Here is an 18,356-nt window from a genome sequence, read left to right on the forward strand (position 1 = left end):
TTTTGATTGGAAATTAAACATATAGGGCTGGTTGCTACATTGAAAATGACTTGGCTAGGAGTAGGAGCCCTCGACGTTTTAGACACTGTATCTATTTTATAGAAACAAAACATCATTCTGAATTATGATTCTATTTTAAAACTGATGACAATCCCCAAGGGCAGAGCCAAGATTTTCTTGTAGTGCGGGCAAATTATGGTTAGTTATATAGTTGAAGAACTTGAAGATAAATGATTTTAGGGAGAAATTCAAAGATTTTTTATTAAAAATTGAAGAAAAGGATATTTAGGTCATTTCCAATTAGTATATGAGAAGGCCTAGTCAAGAGGCAATGTCATCAACAAAAAAATTGAAGGGGAGGGAATAGGGACAAATGGGACATGTACTTAGTTGAAAATATAGGGGTGTCTCAAAGTTTTGTGGGGGCAATTGCCCCCACTAGCTCCTTAGTAGCTTCGTCCCTAACAATACCTTTGACCTTGATATTCTCTCGTACGGTAAAGAAAAATGGTATAAAAATTCTTAATTTTTCTTCGGAATTGAAGACTTGGAGGGACCTTTACATGACCTCTCTATATTTTGTTGAACATTTGAGATTATTAATATTTTAAAACTGATGATGATGATGATGACGATGATGATGAAGACAACAACGATGATAGCAAGCCGAGCCAAGCCAAACCAAATCGACTTTAGTTCAATTTGATTTGATTCTAATTCTAATTTAGTGGAATCGATCTATGTCAATTCAATTTCAATTTGACTCCAATCATAACCAAATCAAACCAAATTACACCCCTAAACTAGGGTTGAAAGTTTCAAAATGGGCTGATTTTTTATGATAATGATTTATATGGGAAATCATCCTCACAAAAAATCAGCCTATTTTGAAACTTTTAACCCATATAAGACGAAATATGTTAACAAAATATTTCGCATAATGTTTGGTCCTTGAACGGCCCCCAAAAGTCATTGATCAAGTTTATATTTATTTGTGTATCGATCTACCAAAAGACTACTGTAGATTAATTCATGAACAAAATTCCGACCTTAGAGAACATAAATCATCCATAACAATAAACAAGAAAAATCCAATAGATTGAGAAATGCATTGCTAAATCAATGGAAAGAAATCCCTTTTAAGAAAAACTTGAAATCCTTCGACCTAATTAAACATGTAGAACCTAGAAATTGATCCTTGGGCTGAATATCAAGTACAAATTCAAATTGAGGAGTTGTAGGGCCATAATCGTGTTGTCCACTAGAGTCTAGGCATTGTTGACAAATTGAGTCCTTAACAAAGAACTTCACATCAGAAGCTATTCTCTCAACATTGCCACAATCGAAGGAAGATATGATCAATTGTATTAAGAACATGAAACATGATGCAGGAGAGAGATGGAATTTTTTAGAACCAAAGAATGAAGAGAGTGATCTCTAATCTAAGATAACAAAGAGAGGAGAGAGAGCTGCACTTTTCTAGAACAAAGAAAAAAAATTTGATTTTCCATCAACATAACCGTTAGGATTTGAGGAAAAACACAAATTTCCTAGATCAATTTGTTTCGATCTCCTAGGGATTCAGTATACTTTTCTTAGAGATACATTTTTTTCTTTTTCATAAAAATTGACAATTTGAAAATAAAGGAAAATGAATATAAAAAAAACACGAATTTTTGAAAAGTTCTGAGAACATAAAACACATGATTGTCTCTTTTTTAATAGGGTTATTATTATTATTATTATTATTATTATTATTGACACTTTCAACATTCTTACCTAATGTCATCTCATCATTGTTAATGATTCGCACTTAACCGCCTAAATTTTCACCTTCTTTTGGACTTCCCTCCTAATTTTATGCTTTACATTTCACTCACTTACCTTTTCAAATTTCACCTTCTTCTTCCTTCATTATGTTTCATTAAGTTTTCAAGTTTTCTCATGCAATGCTAACTACTACATTTCTTCTTCACCTTTCTATCCTTCTTGCATTCTTAGAGCTTTCCTCATGTTTCCTCCTTCTTAGGTGTATTTCTTTCTTCCATCTTTTTACTCTATTTTTCATGTTCTTTTTACCATGCTTATGAAGTTGGAAAATTATACTACCCCTGACAACTCTAATGCATTTCTAACCCTCTATCCAAATTTGAATAGATTCTGAAAGGAGTTTTCCATCCCAAAAAATGTGTTCTTGAACCATGTTCCCAATAATCTTGCTTTAGCAGATAACACTCCTCATGAGGGTGTTATCTATGTCACCTTAGGTTGGATTGATGTTGGCCTAAGATTTTCCCTTACCTCCCTTAATAAGGGGCCCATGGTCAAACCATTGAAAACTTCTAGAGCGTAATTAATGACTTTAAATCATTACAATGTTGCCTTGGAGTTGCCCCAACTCGTAATCCATTCTCCAAACGCTCATGGTCACTATTTCCTAAAGCCTATCACTAGGAGAGAGACATATTATTGCCAATCTCTCCAAGGGGACAATGAGGGTTTAGTAGATAATCTCCCCTCCCTCCAAAAAAATTGGGCAAGCTGCCAAGTGTTTATTTAAGGTGTTTGGGAAGGTATCCATAGTCCTTCCCTTATGCACAAACTTTTCAACACCAAAAGTAGGTACTTGAGCATTAATAGTCCTCCTACCTCTTTTCGACCTTTTTAATTAACTTGAGTAAATGCTAACTCCTATTTCTTCTTAGCCCTTTTTGTAGGTGTCAACTTGGACATTGACCCTGGAAGCCCCTTCCCAAAGTTACCTATCTCAGGGAACACTTTTGTTGCCTTGAAGTTTTTGAACCACTTCCGCTATTGAGAGTTGGTGGTTGGCCACAACCAATTATGGAAACACTAGATAAGTTTTTCAACTTCATTCCCCCTTACCATTTCATTCATTTGCCTGAGAAGAAATACAATGTCTCATAGGAGTTGGATGATGAGCATACTCCTCTATCTTCTCCCCCAAGTGTGACATATATGCTTATTGCCAAGGAATCCCCGAAAGTTGTTACTTTCAAGATTGCTCAGAATAGAGAGATGAATAAGTGAATGATAAAAATCAACTTTAGCAACTCATTACTTGGGATTAATGTTGTTGCTCAAATTATTATCATAGGAGATACAATTGAATTTTTTTCAATCCAAGATGTGATGACCTGAATGTTGTACAATTAACCAACACTTCAATAACACCATCTCCCCAAGCTACTCAACCTTCACAACCTAGGCTATAGAGACAATTTGTTAACCTTGTGATGTCTCTCAATACTTCATATCAAAAGACATTGAAAAAGGGTCTTCACACACCTTTATCGTATTTGCCTAATTCCCTTCCTCAAAACCATAAGGACGACTTATTCTATGAGTTCCATCAAATGCCCAATCACCACACTGACAGGTGCATAGATTTGCACCATACTACTCAAAATCTAATTGATCACAAGAAAGTTACAGTGACCGCCCCTGCCACACCTAATGTTACCACCTATCCTTTGCCTACCTATAAAAATTAGCATACAACTGCTTTGAATCAATTTTTCTTAGCTAAACAAGAACCAATTGGCCCATTTTACTTTATTCACTTGATCGATCCTAACAATCTATCTTTATTTCATCCAGATAATCTCATGATAGAGATAATGTTGGAAGATAAAGAGTTTGTTGAATCAATAGGTCATTTAACATCTAATGGACTTAAATTAGAGAATAAAGCAGTGATCCATCATGAAGATATCTAATATGGCACTAATCCTGATATCACAATCCATCCATCGGGGTATTTCTCCAAGCTTTGAAGTCGATCATCCTTAAATTCATTTTTAGATTTAATTCAATTAATTGTATCAGTGTAGACGCCCCATTTTTGCACTTGCCTGATTAATTAACTTGTCAACCTGATTATGACGGTTCCCAGTGATGGATGAATATTCCAATATTTTTTATTTGTTACAAACCTGAACTACAATAGCATAAGGCTTAGCCACAGATTCTGCTCACAAATATCCATTAAATTATGCCACGTCACTAACAGACTCCATCAAACCATTATTAGGCAATGCCTCCAATACCCTACCTTCATTATCTAATCTAAGAGCTATAGTTTCATAAGTATAGGATGGAGTTGTTCTTCCATTGTTGAAAACGACTCATAATTCTCCTCTGGAGCGCCTCTTGATATTATCTGGTGTATCGGGGACTTGCACAAATAGTTATGTGGTTCCTGTTTTTGGACTTTTTATCCAATAACTTAAACCTCGACTTCCACCCGTCTTCGCGAACCGAACAAAAATATTGTCTATGCTTAATGTGACTCCATTAACATATCAAAGATCTCTAAGCAATATTGTTACTTGTCTGATTATTGGACTGTATCTCATTAACCTTCATGTACTATCTCCGATTTGGACAATTCTTAAATTTTCCTATCCTTGGAATCGAAGACTACTGTCCGTGAAATACACATCACTATTATTTGGATTAATGTCCAAAGAAATGGTGAATCTAAATGGCACATCTTCTGCACTCGACACAAGTGGTATTGCCACCCCACCATTAAATTCCAAACCCAATGCCTTCCCACATGCTAACTCCAATGTAGGGTTAACGTTACCATCACACATAGCCCTATTCTTATTTGGTAAAGTGACAGCAAACTCGATCCAATCAGTATTGGGACCTTCCCATTTCATAATACGTTCCTTAGAGACGCTAGTATAGGGGCTTTGTCCATTGCAATAGAAAGCCAAACTCTTTGGTCCATTTCCATATTTCAATGAGGCTGGAAGAAAATTTCTTTGATTCAACGTAATTGAAGAAATCAATAACAAAAAAAAGTACAAAAAATACTACCACCAACTTAAACATCGTGTTTTTTTTTTTTTTTTTTTTTTTTCTTTTCTTTTGAACCTTCATTTTTTTCATGTTTTTAATCTCTTTGTACTTTTGGTGTGACACTCTTTCTTGTTATTTATTTTTCTTCTCCTCTGCTTTGGTCGACCTTCTCTTTCCACATAAATCCTGTTATCCTAATTTCATTATTATTTTTTGAAAATCTCGATTTATTTTGGGTCAAAAGGTGACCATCGATTGGACTGAAAAAATTAGTTTTTTCAAAATCTCGAATTGTTTTGGATCCAAAGGTGACACTTGATTGGTCAAAAAAAACTTTCAAAAAGGAAATGCTAGGGGTGTCAATGGATAGTCGCAATTAGAATCCGAATTCAAAAAATCGGATATTATCTGAAATTTTCGGATATCGGATTCGGATAGTTTTGAATATCCGAAAATATTTCGGATACGGATTCGGATCTCGATGAATTCGATTTGATAATATCCGATCCGAAATCGATAATAAATCAATATTAGAGAAGTTCTGTCGAACATCTCACCCCGTCGTCGTCTTCAACGATCTCAGCGGCTCAGCTCTTCCTCTTTATCGCGGCATCGCCTCCTCATCGGCTCAGCCCCTCATCTCCTCACGAATTCAACCCCTCGCTGTCACGGCCTCACCTTCGGCATCGATGTCGGCTCAGCCCAGGTTAGACTTAGACTTCTTAGTTTTTTTTTTTTTTCTTCAAATCGATTTCCTAACAGAACCATATTCTACTCAAACCCAAGTTAGATCCAGTAAGTTTGAGAGGTTTTAGTTTGGGTCTGTTTTCGGTCTCCTCTTCCAACCAAGCGAAGTGTACAATTTCTCTTTCTGTCTGAGAAAATTAGGGTTTTATGATTTTCGATTCGAAACCTTAATTTCTTCTGCGCAGTTTGAGCTCGTAAGATTTTATCATGGCAGATTGTCAATTGTTTTTCTTAATGTTTGTTCGATTATACAATTTTCTGTAGTTTCTGCTTTGATTTCAACTATGATGATTGAAACCCTAGTTTTTGGTATGTTTGAGTTGACTAGAAAGAGCATTTAGTATTTGATCTGATAAACCCTGTTTGTTTTAGATTTAAAAAAATATATATATAGTTTCGTTTCTTTGATTCTCTTTCTTTGTTCAGATTAACCTTTTAATTACTGGAAAAATCTAAAGTTTGATTCTCAGTTGATTGAGAAATTGTTATCTAAGTGTTTATAGTAGCATTTCAAACTACAATCTGGTTGTAGATATGATTTTTTTGACAAATTTTGCATCCAAGACGACAATCTCTATTTGGTTCAAACCAACACCGTCAATATTAAAATTACTGACAAGAAGAAATTCTTAAAACCTGATGTTAGCTTGAGCCTAGTGAGATTGTATTACTCATTTAGTCACAACTCAAGTAATATTTTCTTCTTTTTCTCCAAATTGATTTCCTAACTGAACCATATTCTACTCAAACCCAATTTAGATCCAGTATGTTTTCCTAACCAACACCGTCAATATTAAAATTACTGACAAGAAGAAATTCTTAAAACCTGATGTTAGCTTGAGCCTAGTGAGATTGTATTACTCATTTAGTCACAAATCAAGTAATTATTTTCTTCTTTTTCTCCAAATCGATTTCCTAACTGAACCATACTCTACTCAAACCCAATTTAGATGCAGTATGTTTGCCTAACCAACACCGTCAATATTAAAATTACTGACAAGAAGAAATTCTTAAAACCTGATGTTATCTTGAGTCTAGTGAGATTGTATTACTCATTTAGTCACAAATCAAGTAATTATTTTCTTCTTTTTCTCCAAATCGATTTCCTAACTGAACCATACTCTACTCAAACCCAATTTAGATCCAGTATGTTTTCCTAACCAACATCGTCAATATTAAAATTACTGACAAGAAGAAATTCTTAAAACCTGATGTTATCTTGAGCCTAGTGAGATTGTATTACTCATTTAGTCACAAATCAAGTAATTATTTTCTTCTTTTTCTCCAAATCGATTTCCTAACTGAACCATATTCTACTCAAACCCAATTTAGATCTAGTATGTTTTCCTAACCAACAATGTCAATATTAAAATTACTGACAAGAAGAAATTCTTAAAACCTGATGTTATCTTGAGTCTAGTGAGATTGTATTACTCATTTAGTCACAAATCAAGTAATTATTTTTTTATTTTTCTCCAAATCGATTTCCTAACTGAACCATACTCTACTCAAACCCAATTTAGATCCAGTATGTTTTCCTAACCAACATCATCAATATTAAAATTACTGACAAGAAGAAATTCTTAAAACCTGATGTTATCTTGAGCCTAGTGAGATTGTATTACTCATTCAGTCACAAATCAAGTAATTATTTTTTTATTTTTCTCCAAATCGATTTCCTAGCTGAACCATATTCTACTCAAACCCAATTTAGATCTAGTATGTTTTCCTAACCAACACCGTCAATATTAAAATTACTGACAAGAAGAAATTCTTAAAACCTGATGTTATCTTGAGTCTAGTGAGATTGTATTACTCATTTAGTCACAAATCAAGTAATTATTTTCTTCTTTTTCTCCAAATCGATTTCCTAACTGAACCATACTCTACTCAAACCCAATTTAGATCCAGTATGTTTTCCTAACCAACATCGTCAATATTAAAATTACTGACAAGAAGAAATTCTTAAAACCTGATGTTATCTTGAGCCTAGTGAGATTGTATTACTCATTTATTCACAAATCAAGTAATTATTTTTTTATTTTTCTCCAAATCGATTTCCTAGCTGAACCATATTCTACTCAAACCCAATTTAGATCTAGTATGTTTTCCTAACCAACACCGTCAATATTAAAATTACTGACAAGAAGAAATTCTTAAAACCTGATGTTATCTTGAGCCTAGTGAGATTGTGTTACTCATTTAGTCACAAATCAAGTGATTATTTTCTTCTTTTTCTCCAAATCGATTTCCTAACTGAACCATACTCTACTCAAACCCAATTTAGATCCAGTATGTTTTCCTAACCAACATCGTCAATATTAAAATTACTGTCAAGAAGAAATTCTTAAAACCTGATGTTATCTTGAGCCTAGTGAGATTGTATTACTCATTTAGTCACAAATCAAGTAATTATTTTTTTATTTTTCTCCAAATCGATTTCCTAGCTGAACCATATTCTACTCAAACCCAATTTAGATCTAGTATGTTTTCCTAACCAACACCGTCAATATTAAAATTACTGACAAGAAGAAATTCTTAAAACCTGATGTTATCTTGAGCCTAGTGAGATTGTATTACTCATTTAGTCACAAATCAAGTGATTATTTTCTTCTTTTTCTCCAAATCGATTTCCTAACTGAACCATACTCTACTCAAACCCAATTTAGATCCAGTATGTTTTCTTAACTGTTTTGTGCCTCTTTTTTGGTTTCGATTTGTTCTTTATTTTTGTTTGAGTTTACAAAAAAATCATGGAGGATGGACTACTGTTATTGGGTGTTTCCTTAGCAATTCGTTGACCTTCATGATGGTTGGTTACCACATATTCATTTTTTCCATGCAGAATTGTGTTTTTGGTTATTTCCTATTTGTTAATTCTCTCTAATTTTCTGTTATATAGGTTTATGTATGGAGCAAGCAGAACCCCTTTATCCCTATGAGTTTCTTGATCTTCTTTACTTTTACAGCAGCATATCTACCATGGGTGAGTTGCCGAACCTCTAAATACACCACATGTTTGTATTATATTCTGAGACTGGATAACCTCATATTCATTCCTTTGATGGCCCTAACATAAAGGGTAGTAAGAGTAGGACTTAAAAAATCTTGACACGTCCTTCCTCCCCCCCAACATGCTTGCTTCCTTTCACTTATCACTTTTTCTTGCCTTTCGAAATAGCAGATTTGTAGTTTCTGTGAGTTCATGACATGAGCTTAACTGTGAATCATAATGGTAGTACAAAAAGATGATTTTAATCATCTTTCCACTGTAGAAAAGGTATTTTGGGTGTTAAATCATTAATTTATTCTTTCGTTATATAAATCATACTCTTTGCAAACTCCTCTTATACCTATGTTCTCCATAGTCTTCTGTTTTGGTCTCGCATTTTTACTTATTTATTTTTTGGATGAAGTTATTAAAAAGCTTAAGCAACTTCTCTTGAAATGTCCAAGCCAAAGGTTTGGAATCAGGACATGTGTTGCTTTCAACCAGTGGCTGCTCATGCAATTGATGAACTCATCGATATGATTGAGGTGGTGGAAGAGAAGACTATCTTGCCATATCTTCTGCCCCCACCTCCACCACTGCCCAAAAATGCTTACAACCAAGTTTATTGTGTTTTTTTTTTTTGGCATTGTTGAGTTGCCAACTAATTATTTCCACATTTCTAATTGACCTTGAAATTAGTAGTGGCATTGAGAAGATCATCGACACTCTAGAGATAAGCACCAAGAAGATCATTGACACTCTAGAGATAAGGATACAAAGAAAGGAAGCCAGAAGGTTGAAGTTGGAAAGAATTTGAAGATTCAAATACGAAGCCACCAACATTGCCAGACAGCAATATGGGTATGGATACAGCTATCTTGGGGAGGAGCGGAGGAGTTTATATTCCTTCATTCAAGTTGGCTCAGATGATGAAAGAAGTGCAAGATAAGAGCAGTGTTGAGTACCAGAGATTGACGTGGGATGCTCTTCGAAAGAGCATTAATGGACTTGTCAACAAAGTTAATGCGACTAACATCAAGAATATAATTCCTGAACTGTTCGCTGAAAATCTCATCCGAGGAAGGGGTCTATTCTGCAGATCTTGCATAAAATCACAGATGGCATCCCCAGGGTTTACGGATGTTTTCTCAGCCTTAGTTGCTGTTGTCAACACGAGGTTTCCCGAAGTGGGTGAACTTCTCTTGGGAAGGATTGTGTTGCAGCTCAAGAGTGCATATAAGAGGAACGATAAGCCTCAGTTACTCGCTGTAACTAAATTTATAGCACATCTTGTCAACTAACAAGTGGCTCATGAGATCATTGCTTTGGAGTTGCTCACAGTGTTGTTGGAGAATCCTTCAGATGACAGTGTTGAGGTAGCTGTTGGGTTCGTCATAGAATGTGGCTCACTTCTTCAGGACCTTTCTCCTCAAGGCCTCCATGGTATGCTTTTGGTTTTAATAATTAACTTTTTTTAATAGACATGTAGTTTTAATTCTTTGATATATCTTTATGCTGTTATATTTGTTGGTAACTGCTTCTTCTCTTTCTTGATACCTGCTTTGTGAAATAAGCAATGAGAACTGTTGTGAAGATGATTGTTAGGTTTCAAGTTGTATGGACAAGTAACTTTGGAAAAGAACATTTGTAGGTCGGTTATTAATTGTGTTGAAAATTAGCTTCGGAGTTGATGTTTGCTGGTTGGATTCACGACTTGATGTTAGAATCTTGGATCATTGTGAATCATATATATATATAGAGTCAGGTTCCGTTAACTCAAGAAATATGACTGAAAAAATAACACAAGATCCCAACCATTTAAAAATAACATTCAATAGTTGAGATTTTATAGCGATCCTACCCAATGATGCTTAGCTCGAGGATAATTGTCAATAGTTGGATGTTGTGTTATTTCTCGTGTCAACGGAATCCCACACACACACACACACACATATATATATAGTAAAGATTTTATTATGGAAAAAGTATGTTAAAACAATTTGGCGGTGCACATGTAAAGGACTGGAATGTGGAATTAAAACAGGTGACGATAGTTGTGGTGATAACATCATCTTCTTTCTAATAATCTCACTATGAATTTATCAAAAAATAAAAATCAGACCGAGGGCGTCTATGATGCCTTAGGCCATAATAGCCATGATTTTAAGAATCAGGTTTTGGGTTTGGCTTGGTACCCACTTAGATTAATTTGACTAGGTCTGATCAAATCTGACTTGAGTCAAACCCTATCAAACCGTTCAATCTAATTTTGATATCAATTGAAAAATGTTTTTAACAATCGTATACTTCATTCTTCCAATTGTAGCATGAGATCAATTCCTTGTTTTTTAATGGAACTGCGTCCCTTCTTTGTTGGTATTTATGTTTTCTGTTAATGCTGGTTGCTTGATTGTTCCTTTTTCTTATCGTAGTCATAATTGATTACATAATTTTTTCCCATTGAATAGTATTGAGTGGGTGATAAATTATTTTCTGACTTTTATGATAGTTAGCATTATCTCTTATTATGGTTTCTAATATATTTAGGTATCTTTGAGCGTTTTCGTGGAATACTTCATGAAGGGGAGATAGACAAACGGGTTCAGTTCTTGATTGAGGGCCTCTTTGCAACACGAAAAGCCAAATTTCAGGTATGACCCTATTTTTTGACTTCTAAGCATTATGTCACCCAATTGTTGAACTGAAAAATGAATAACGTGAATGCATGCATATACAGGGTTACCCCACTGTCCGCGCAGAATTGGACCTTGTGGATCAAGAACATCAGCTCACTCACGAGTTATCCCTCGAAGATGAAATAGATCCAGAAATTGCCTTGGGTAATATATATTCGGAATCCATACTTTATTCATGTGTTAGATAAACCTATATATAATTTTTTTTTTATATAGTTTATAATGATTTTAATTTCTTTTATTTGTTGTAAAAAATTCAGATATTTTTAAGCCAGGTCCACAGTTTCTGGAGAATGAAAAACGTTATAAAGAGTTGAAGATTAGCATTCTTGGCGATGAATCTTCCAAGGATGAAGCAGGTTCGGATGCAGCCTCAGATGATGAGGATGATGAAGAATCTGATGAAGAGGATGAGGAAAAGATGAAGATTAAGGATGAAACCGAGACAAATCTTGTGAATTTACGGAGGACGATTTATCTCACAATCATGTCAAGTGACGACTTTGAGGAGGCTGGTCACAAGCTACTTAAAATCAAACTTGAGCCAGGTCAAGAGGTAAGCAATACAAATTCTGGCCATAGCTGCTTCAATATATCACAACCTGGTTTTAAAATCCGCCTTCACTGACTAATTTATAACCACTAACTTGCTTGCTTATCAATTTTATTTTTAAACTATTCTGTTGGAGATCTTGGTGCATTCTAGTGGCATGGAGATAGCTGTTTGATTATCCTATTAAATGTTTTGTTTGTAGGCTTATATCGATGGCCGACTCACTCTAAATCTTTGTTTCCTTTAATGGCCCATTTTTTTTAGAGAGATTCTATTGTCACACCAACTTTTGCTAATGTCACCCCAATTCATGTGTAAATCACCAAAGAATTAGCACACATCTTGGGGTTCCATTAGTAAAAGTTGGTGTGGCAATAGAAGCTCTCTTGTTTTAATATCCTGCAATTGTCTTATGCACTCATTTTATTCTTTGGTGGATGATGTAGGACTACGTAGGGTATCATTTATTTATTGTTTCTCACACATTTTTTTCATTTTGGTTCATGTAGATGGAATTATGCATAATGCTTCTAGAGTGTTGCAGTCAAGAACGAACGTATCTCCGATATTATGGTCTTTTGGGGCAGCGGTTCTGTATGATTAACAAAATCCATCAAGAAAATTTTGAGAAATGTTTTGTCCAGCAATATTCAATGATTCATCGTCTTGAAACGAATAAGTTACGTAATGTGGCAAAGTTCTTTGCTCATTTACTTGGCACAGACGCTCTACCTTGGCATGTTTTGGCTTATATTCGGCTGACAGAGGAGGACACAACATCATCATCCCGGATTTTTATAAAAATTCTGTTCCAGGTATGTATTTAGGTTTTTACTATTGTAAACACTTACCATTTCTTCTCAGTATCTGAACTTTAAATATGATTTTTTATGGCAGGAATTGTCTGAACACCTTGGCATCCGGTTATTGAATGAGCGGCTTACGGATCCCACAATGCAGGACTCCTTTGACTCTATTTTCCCGAAGGATAATCCAAAAAACACAAGATTTTCAATTAATTTTTTTACGTCCATTGGGCTTGGTGGCATTACAGAGAACTTGCGCGAGTACCTGAAGAATATGCCCCGACTTATTATGCAACAACAGCAACCTGTGTTGGAATCAGATGGTGAATCTGGGAGCTCAGGTTCATCTGGTTCAGATGACTCCAGTTCTGAATCAGAATCTAATTCGTCAAGTTCTGAAAGTGATAGGGATGAGAGGCGCCATAAGCGGCAGAAGAGAAGGTAAAGGTGAAATTCTGCAGTTCTGGAACCAATTTCCATCTTTTTCTCCATTTTCTTGTTGATGTCTTCACACAACTCAAGTAGCATGCATGCATGGGATGTTGCATGCTTGTTTTTTATTTTGTAACATATCAAAGTTGATTTGGAGAGGCCTTTTAAACTTATTATGCTGCCTTTTGTTCCAGTCCATGTAGTGGAAAATGTACTTTATTTCTCATTCCATGTGCTTAGTTACTTAGTCTTGGCTGTCTTAGAATGCCCTGGATCTAGTTATAATCATTGAAACCTGTTTCATGTAGTTAGTAATTTACGCTCTGAATTGCTATAATACATTGTTCCCTGAATTACAATGCCATGGACCTTCTTTGGAAAGATACTCATATTTCATTACGGATAGCTGTTTCAGTTTTTCCTTGAAGTCTTTACTATTGAATGATCTAAGCGAGCATGGATCTACCACTACAGCTACATGTTCTGGGATATCTTTATATTACTAATCTGTAGTTCTTTCTAGGAGGTTAAGGGGACTTAAATGAGAAAGCAAAGAGCAATACATGCAAAAAGAAAACTAAACTCCTGTATCTCTGACAATTACATGACATCTAAGGACAAAGTCTTTGTAGGAGCGCCCCTTTCTTTCCTTGAAAGATTTGCACCTCTGCCATACATGAGGGCCTTAATGCCCGGAATAATTTCCTCAAAATCTACCTTATCTTCAAACGACCTCCTATTATGTGCCTTCCAAAAACCTCAGCACAACATAGTAAAGGATCTCACCCCTAGATGATAATGCATATGTGGTCCAGTTGCCAAAAAGATGCAGAAAAACCCACGATATGAGGCAAAAAGGAACTCCAAATCTTATGAGCCAAGGGAACAATGTTGAAAAAGGATGGGTTTGTCATCTCTACCCTGATAAACAGATTCCACAAAAGTTCACAAAAAGTATTTTACGATTTACAAGGTGATCAACAGTAAGAATTTTATTGAGGGACACAGCAAATGAAAAAATTAAAATTGGATTGAACCTTTGAGCTCCCATACTATTGTGGAAGGAAATTAAGATGCGAACCAGGAAGAAAGGTAATATGATTCTCTGGAACATAATAGAAAGATTTAATCGAAAGCGGCCATCATGACTTACTGATCTAACCTGTCTGTTATCATCTCAGAGGCAATGAGGAACTACTAATAACCAAAATTAATTTAGTCACCGTACCAATGTTCTATTCATTGAGATTTCTTCTTCTTTCATGCTGCCTCTCCCGATACAACTGCAAAGTCTTATATTGGCTGATTTTATGGCCTGACATCACTAACAAGTGATAGAATTCAAGCTTCAAGGGCACCTACATGACCAATCCTCCTAGAAATGAATCCCATCACCTCTATCCATTTTGAATTAAGTGTTTTTAATAAATTAGGATGACCCTTCATAATGCCTTGCCAACCCCATACTTGTAAGAAAATCTAACATTTCCACTTTCCCATCCCAAATTTCTATTGATGTACTTTGCCAAGATGATTTTTTTTTCTTTCGACTAGGCCTTTGGTTGGCAATAACTATTTTCTAATTAAGCTTCTTGATTCATCAAAATCTAATACTCCAACTTCTTTACATTTTTGGAAAACAAATAATTTTCCATTTTACCAGATGAAACTTATGAAATATTGTCTCGATCGCTCCACCAAAAATCTCTAATCTACTTATCCAATTCTTTGGATAACAGAAGCTGGAATGGAGAACAAAGACAATAAAGTGCTTTTAATCACCAATCTGCTAACCTTTTGTCCATCCTCTGGTTCCCAAAATCTGTTTTATCACATTTGGAGTGAAGGATTTATTTGATGAAGCTAAGAAAAGTTCCTTAGTTTCTCACCTCCCTTAGTCTTTTTCTATGTGGTTGTGGAGGATGTTCGGCTTTGGATCTCTTCTTTGAATCCCCCAAGGTGGTGGATTTGGTATTCAGTAGGAATTTCTTCTCCTTTTGGGCAATTGAAGTCCAATTCATATTTGAGAAGCCGAAAAATGTGCAAAGCAAGGGTCTGTGATTTGGGACTCTAGCACTTATGCCGTTCTTGATTGCCTCAAGATCATGATTTTAGACTCTAGTGAAGATGTTTTAGTTAACTCATGCAGGTTGCTCAAAGGGAGCGTAATGTTGGCAGTAAGTTTGGTTCCATGAACATTAGAGTGGCTTCTGATTCCCAAGTGGTAGTTCAAAGTTTGAATTGTAGAGAGTCTATTCCTTGTCACCTAAGATCTAGTAGGGACATCATTGGGTTTGTGTCCGAGTTGGATGATGTTTCTTTTTCATTTAAAGTCTGCTCCACTCCGCGGACTTTATTAAAATTGTAATTTAAAAATTACAAAGTATAATCTTTAATATTGATAATTTGTATCATATTCCACATAATCATCCATAATCCATTGGGGAACAACATATTCATTAGGTGACTAATCCATGACATCTGTTCTTGGATGAGTCAAATAGTTTAAAATTATTTATATATATTATTAGAAGATGGATTAGTAGATGTTCAGTTACAAAATCTCTCTCCCTCTCTCTCTATTTTTATTTTTTGGTGTTTAGATAGCAAGTATTTAAATCATAAAATGTGGAGTTGAAGGCAGTATGGTCAAATGAAAATTAGAAAGATAAATGAATTATGCACACTAATTGAGGCCAATAAATCTCATTCAGAGATAGACAACTTCACAATCAAATGATCTGCGCCATAGATTTAAATTTATAACCTCTTAAAAATTAGTGTTCAAAGTTACTTCCAGAAATTTTCTCTTACCATTATGGTTAATAATCTTCTTGCTATTGACGTCTGATTAGGATTCACAGAAGGGGATGGTTGATTTTTAAACCTGTTGCCAACCTAAAACACTACAACATCCTGGCATTTGTTTCTGATTTTAGGATCCAATTCTTGTCTATAATCTGATATAGTATTAGATTTGGATTGAATGAAATAATTCTCCTATAATTAAAAACTGAAATCAACTAAAATTGGAAATGATACATGACCTTTTTCTTGTGTTTTTGTGCTGAGACATAGTATTTGGTATTGCAGCCATAAAATAAGGCCAGCCTTATGTCGAGCATAGTTGGAGGCATGGTCAACAAAATTCTCCAAATTTTAAAAAAATTTATAAAAATTCTCCGAATAAGGGATTCGAATATGATAATATTTTCACCCATTGATCCTCATAACAAGGTAAGAAAGCTGAAAATATCATTTTTTTTAACCGAGGTGTATACAAGCTCTCAGCACATGCAGTCCCCTCCCCCTTTACTCATTAACCCTAAAAAAATTACTTGATAGAATTTTACGAGGTTGAAGATAAAAAATTTTGGTAAAAAACCAAAATCATCTTTTTTTTAATTGAGGTTTTCAAGCCCTCTTACAGAACCTAACTAATCATCGAGGCATGTGCAGTCCCTTCTTCCCCTCCAATCACTGCAAACATCATTTTTATAATCTCCGGAAAATTTTCTTATCTGAGTTAATCGAATGGAACTCCTGCCAAATAATTACAGAATCTGTGGTTGGAGGATACGAAAGTCCTAAAAGAAATAGGAAGGAGTATAATCTCTCATTGGATGTGAAATCCTAATTAGCTGAAAAAATCATTAGCAGTAACTTCAAATTAACTTGATAATTTCAAAGATAAATACTCTTAATAAAAGGGAAGAAATATGTGAGTGTGTTGTTCCCTCTATAAGAGAAAATGACAATGCCCTCTATGATAATCATTCTAAAAGAATACTCCAAAAAGGATGTCCTCCTTGACAAGAATTCATTTCCTTGTAAAAATCAAATGCCCAATGCAACCAATAAATATAACAATATCAAAAACAAGCTGAAAAGAATTAAACAAGACAAAAGCACATAGAAAAAATAAATTCAATAATCACTGTGATATAAAAATATTTATCATTCCTTGTTTGCAAAACACACTCCAGATTTACATCGTACCTGTGCCTAAGCAAACTCTTCCCGAGCAAACTACACACACAACAAAACTTGGTCTTATACAACAAGGAATAGAATCAATGGCAATCGATTACAAGCTTCTCTTAATTCCATGGACTACCCACTTCATCGGATTCATACTCGCTAGTTGGCTGGACTGAGTACCACATCCATGAATCAAAATGATTATTATCCATCAACGGGGAGCTCAATAAACAAAATTCACTCTCTTCCTTCCTCTGCCATTCCACCCACGATCTGTTCGATGATCATCACCTTGAAACCTTGAGGTCTTATACCTCGACATGTACCGACTATTTCCCTCTCTCTTCACATAGTTTCCTTCCCATGTTCCCCTACCTCCACTTGTTCTTCTAGGTTCAAAATTCTCCAACTCATCAATACCTTGCTCCCACCACCTTCGACCCCCCGAATCACCACCAAAATTTTCCCATTTTGTGTCCTTCACAGCTCCATTATCCGTAACTCTGCCACATTCCCAAGGATTATCTTTATTATTGGAATCCTTGTTAGCTGTTCTCATTGGATCCTCATCAGCATTGCCCCATCCCGTGCACTTGATTGGTTGGTTCAAGAATAATAAAGGATCACCTTGGAACCAATCCTTCCCATCTTTGCTCCCCTCATTAGGGGCCACAACTTCTCTATCCAAGTCCAATAAGATCTCAGAATCTAAGTTGGAGTTCCAATCGATTTCATCAATGTAGATATCTGGATCGGGCAAAGTTATGTCACAAGGAAGGCCATTGATCTTGGCCCAAAAATGGCTTTTTTGCATTGTGGAATGCCTGTTCCCCAGCTGAATCATTCCATTGAACTATATTCTCATAGAAGGACATCATCTTCTTGGCTTCCACGAGCTTTCTCCATGGACTTGAGGCTACTGAAGTGCATAATTTCTTCTCCCACAAGGGTACAGTTGACTGCCAATAGTGTGGAAACACAAGAAGGAAACTTAATTAAACCCCTGAGATGTCAATCCCAGAAGACAGATAAACAAAAAGCAAATACTACAACATTGCTATTAACAACAATCAGAAGTCAAATTTCTATAAGCATGACGAACTTTCTGTAACTTGAAGAGAAACCAAGATTTGGAGAAACAAGGAACTGCAAAGGAAAAAAAAAAAACTATTCCCAATAATTTGAATACAAAATAAAAATCTGTCAGTGCTACCATCTTCAAAGAGGAGACAAAATAAATATATTTTGCTGTAAAGTTTACTCCAGTCGAATAGTTTCTGCTTTTTTCAATTTTTTTCCTCCAAATTTAGAAGTAT

General features: G+C 35.2%; 3 protein-coding genes across 4 annotated transcripts; 2 read left to right on the forward strand and 1 right to left on the reverse strand.

Annotated features, from left to right (window-relative positions):
- Nucleotides 1–5,396: 5,396 nt before the first annotated feature.
- Nucleotides 5,397–13,379, forward strand: LOC147410824 (pre-mRNA-splicing factor cwc22-like). 2 transcript variants are annotated; one of them, XM_086440539.1, is made up of 8 exons: nucleotides 5,397–5,539; nucleotides 8,483–8,566; nucleotides 9,272–10,015; nucleotides 11,120–11,223; nucleotides 11,310–11,412; nucleotides 11,529–11,824; nucleotides 12,331–12,636; nucleotides 12,719–13,379. In XM_086440539.1, exons 6-8 carry the CDS (start codon nucleotides 11,690–11,692, stop codon nucleotides 13,070–13,072), a joined length of 795 nt encoding a protein of 264 aa, XP_086296665.1. In that variant the 5' UTR covers nucleotides 5,397–5,539; nucleotides 8,483–8,566; nucleotides 9,272–10,015; nucleotides 11,120–11,223; nucleotides 11,310–11,412; nucleotides 11,529–11,689; the 3' UTR covers nucleotides 13,073–13,379. The 2 variants fall into 2 exon arrangements, with proteins under 2 accessions (XP_086296665.1, XP_086296672.1); XM_086440546.1 differs by having other exon boundaries at nucleotides 9,275–10,015.
- On the forward strand, nucleotides 9,430–11,456 carry LOC147410825 (uncharacterized). Its single transcript, XM_086427124.1, has 4 exons — nucleotides 9,430–9,840; nucleotides 9,904–10,015; nucleotides 11,120–11,223; nucleotides 11,310–11,456. Exons 1-4 carry the CDS (start codon nucleotides 9,430–9,432, stop codon nucleotides 11,454–11,456), a joined length of 774 nt encoding a protein of 257 aa, XP_086283250.1.
- A 3,884-nt stretch (nucleotides 13,380–17,263) lies between the features above and the next one.
- LOC147410826 (uncharacterized) lies at nucleotides 17,264–17,884 on the reverse strand. The gene has a single exon (XM_086427180.1). The coding sequence runs from the start codon at nucleotides 17,882–17,884 to the stop codon at nucleotides 17,264–17,266; it is 621 nt and encodes a 206-aa protein (XP_086283306.1).
- Between the last annotated feature and the right edge of the window lie 472 nt (nucleotides 17,885–18,356).

The sequence above is a fragment of the Akebia trifoliata genome, chromosome 1 (genome assembly GCF_017979445.1).
Source record: "Akebia trifoliata isolate Shusen 1 chromosome 1, ASM1797944v1, whole genome shotgun sequence".
Lineage (NCBI taxonomy): Eukaryota > Viridiplantae > Streptophyta > Magnoliopsida > Ranunculales > Lardizabalaceae > Akebia > Akebia trifoliata.

Excerpts from the sequence above, each read along its gene's own strand:
- LOC147410825 (XM_086427124.1), top strand. The coding sequence starts at position 9,430 with ATGGGTATGGATACAGCTATCTTGGGGAGGAGCGGAGGAGTTTATATT. Across the intron at positions 9,841-9,903 it reads ATAAGCCTCAGTTACTCGCT|TTGCTCACAGTGTTGTTGGA; the intron begins GTAACTAAATTT and ends ATTGCTTTGGAG. Across the intron at positions 11,224-11,309 it reads CACGAAAAGCCAAATTTCAG|GGTTACCCCACTGTCCGCGC; the intron begins GTATGACCCTAT and ends ATGCATATACAG.
- LOC147410826 (XM_086427180.1), bottom strand. The coding sequence starts at position 17,884 with ATGATTCAGCTGGGGAACAGGCATTCCACAATGCAAAAAAGCCATTTT.
- LOC147410824 (XM_086440539.1), top strand. The coding sequence starts at position 11,690 with ATGAAGATTAAGGATGAAACCGAGACAAATCTTGTGAATTTACGGAGG. Across the intron at positions 11,825-12,330 it reads AACTTGAGCCAGGTCAAGAG|ATGGAATTATGCATAATGCT; the intron begins GTAAGCAATACA and ends TGGTTCATGTAG. Across the intron at positions 12,637-12,718 it reads TTATAAAAATTCTGTTCCAG|GAATTGTCTGAACACCTTGG; the intron begins GTATGTATTTAG and ends TTTTTATGGCAG.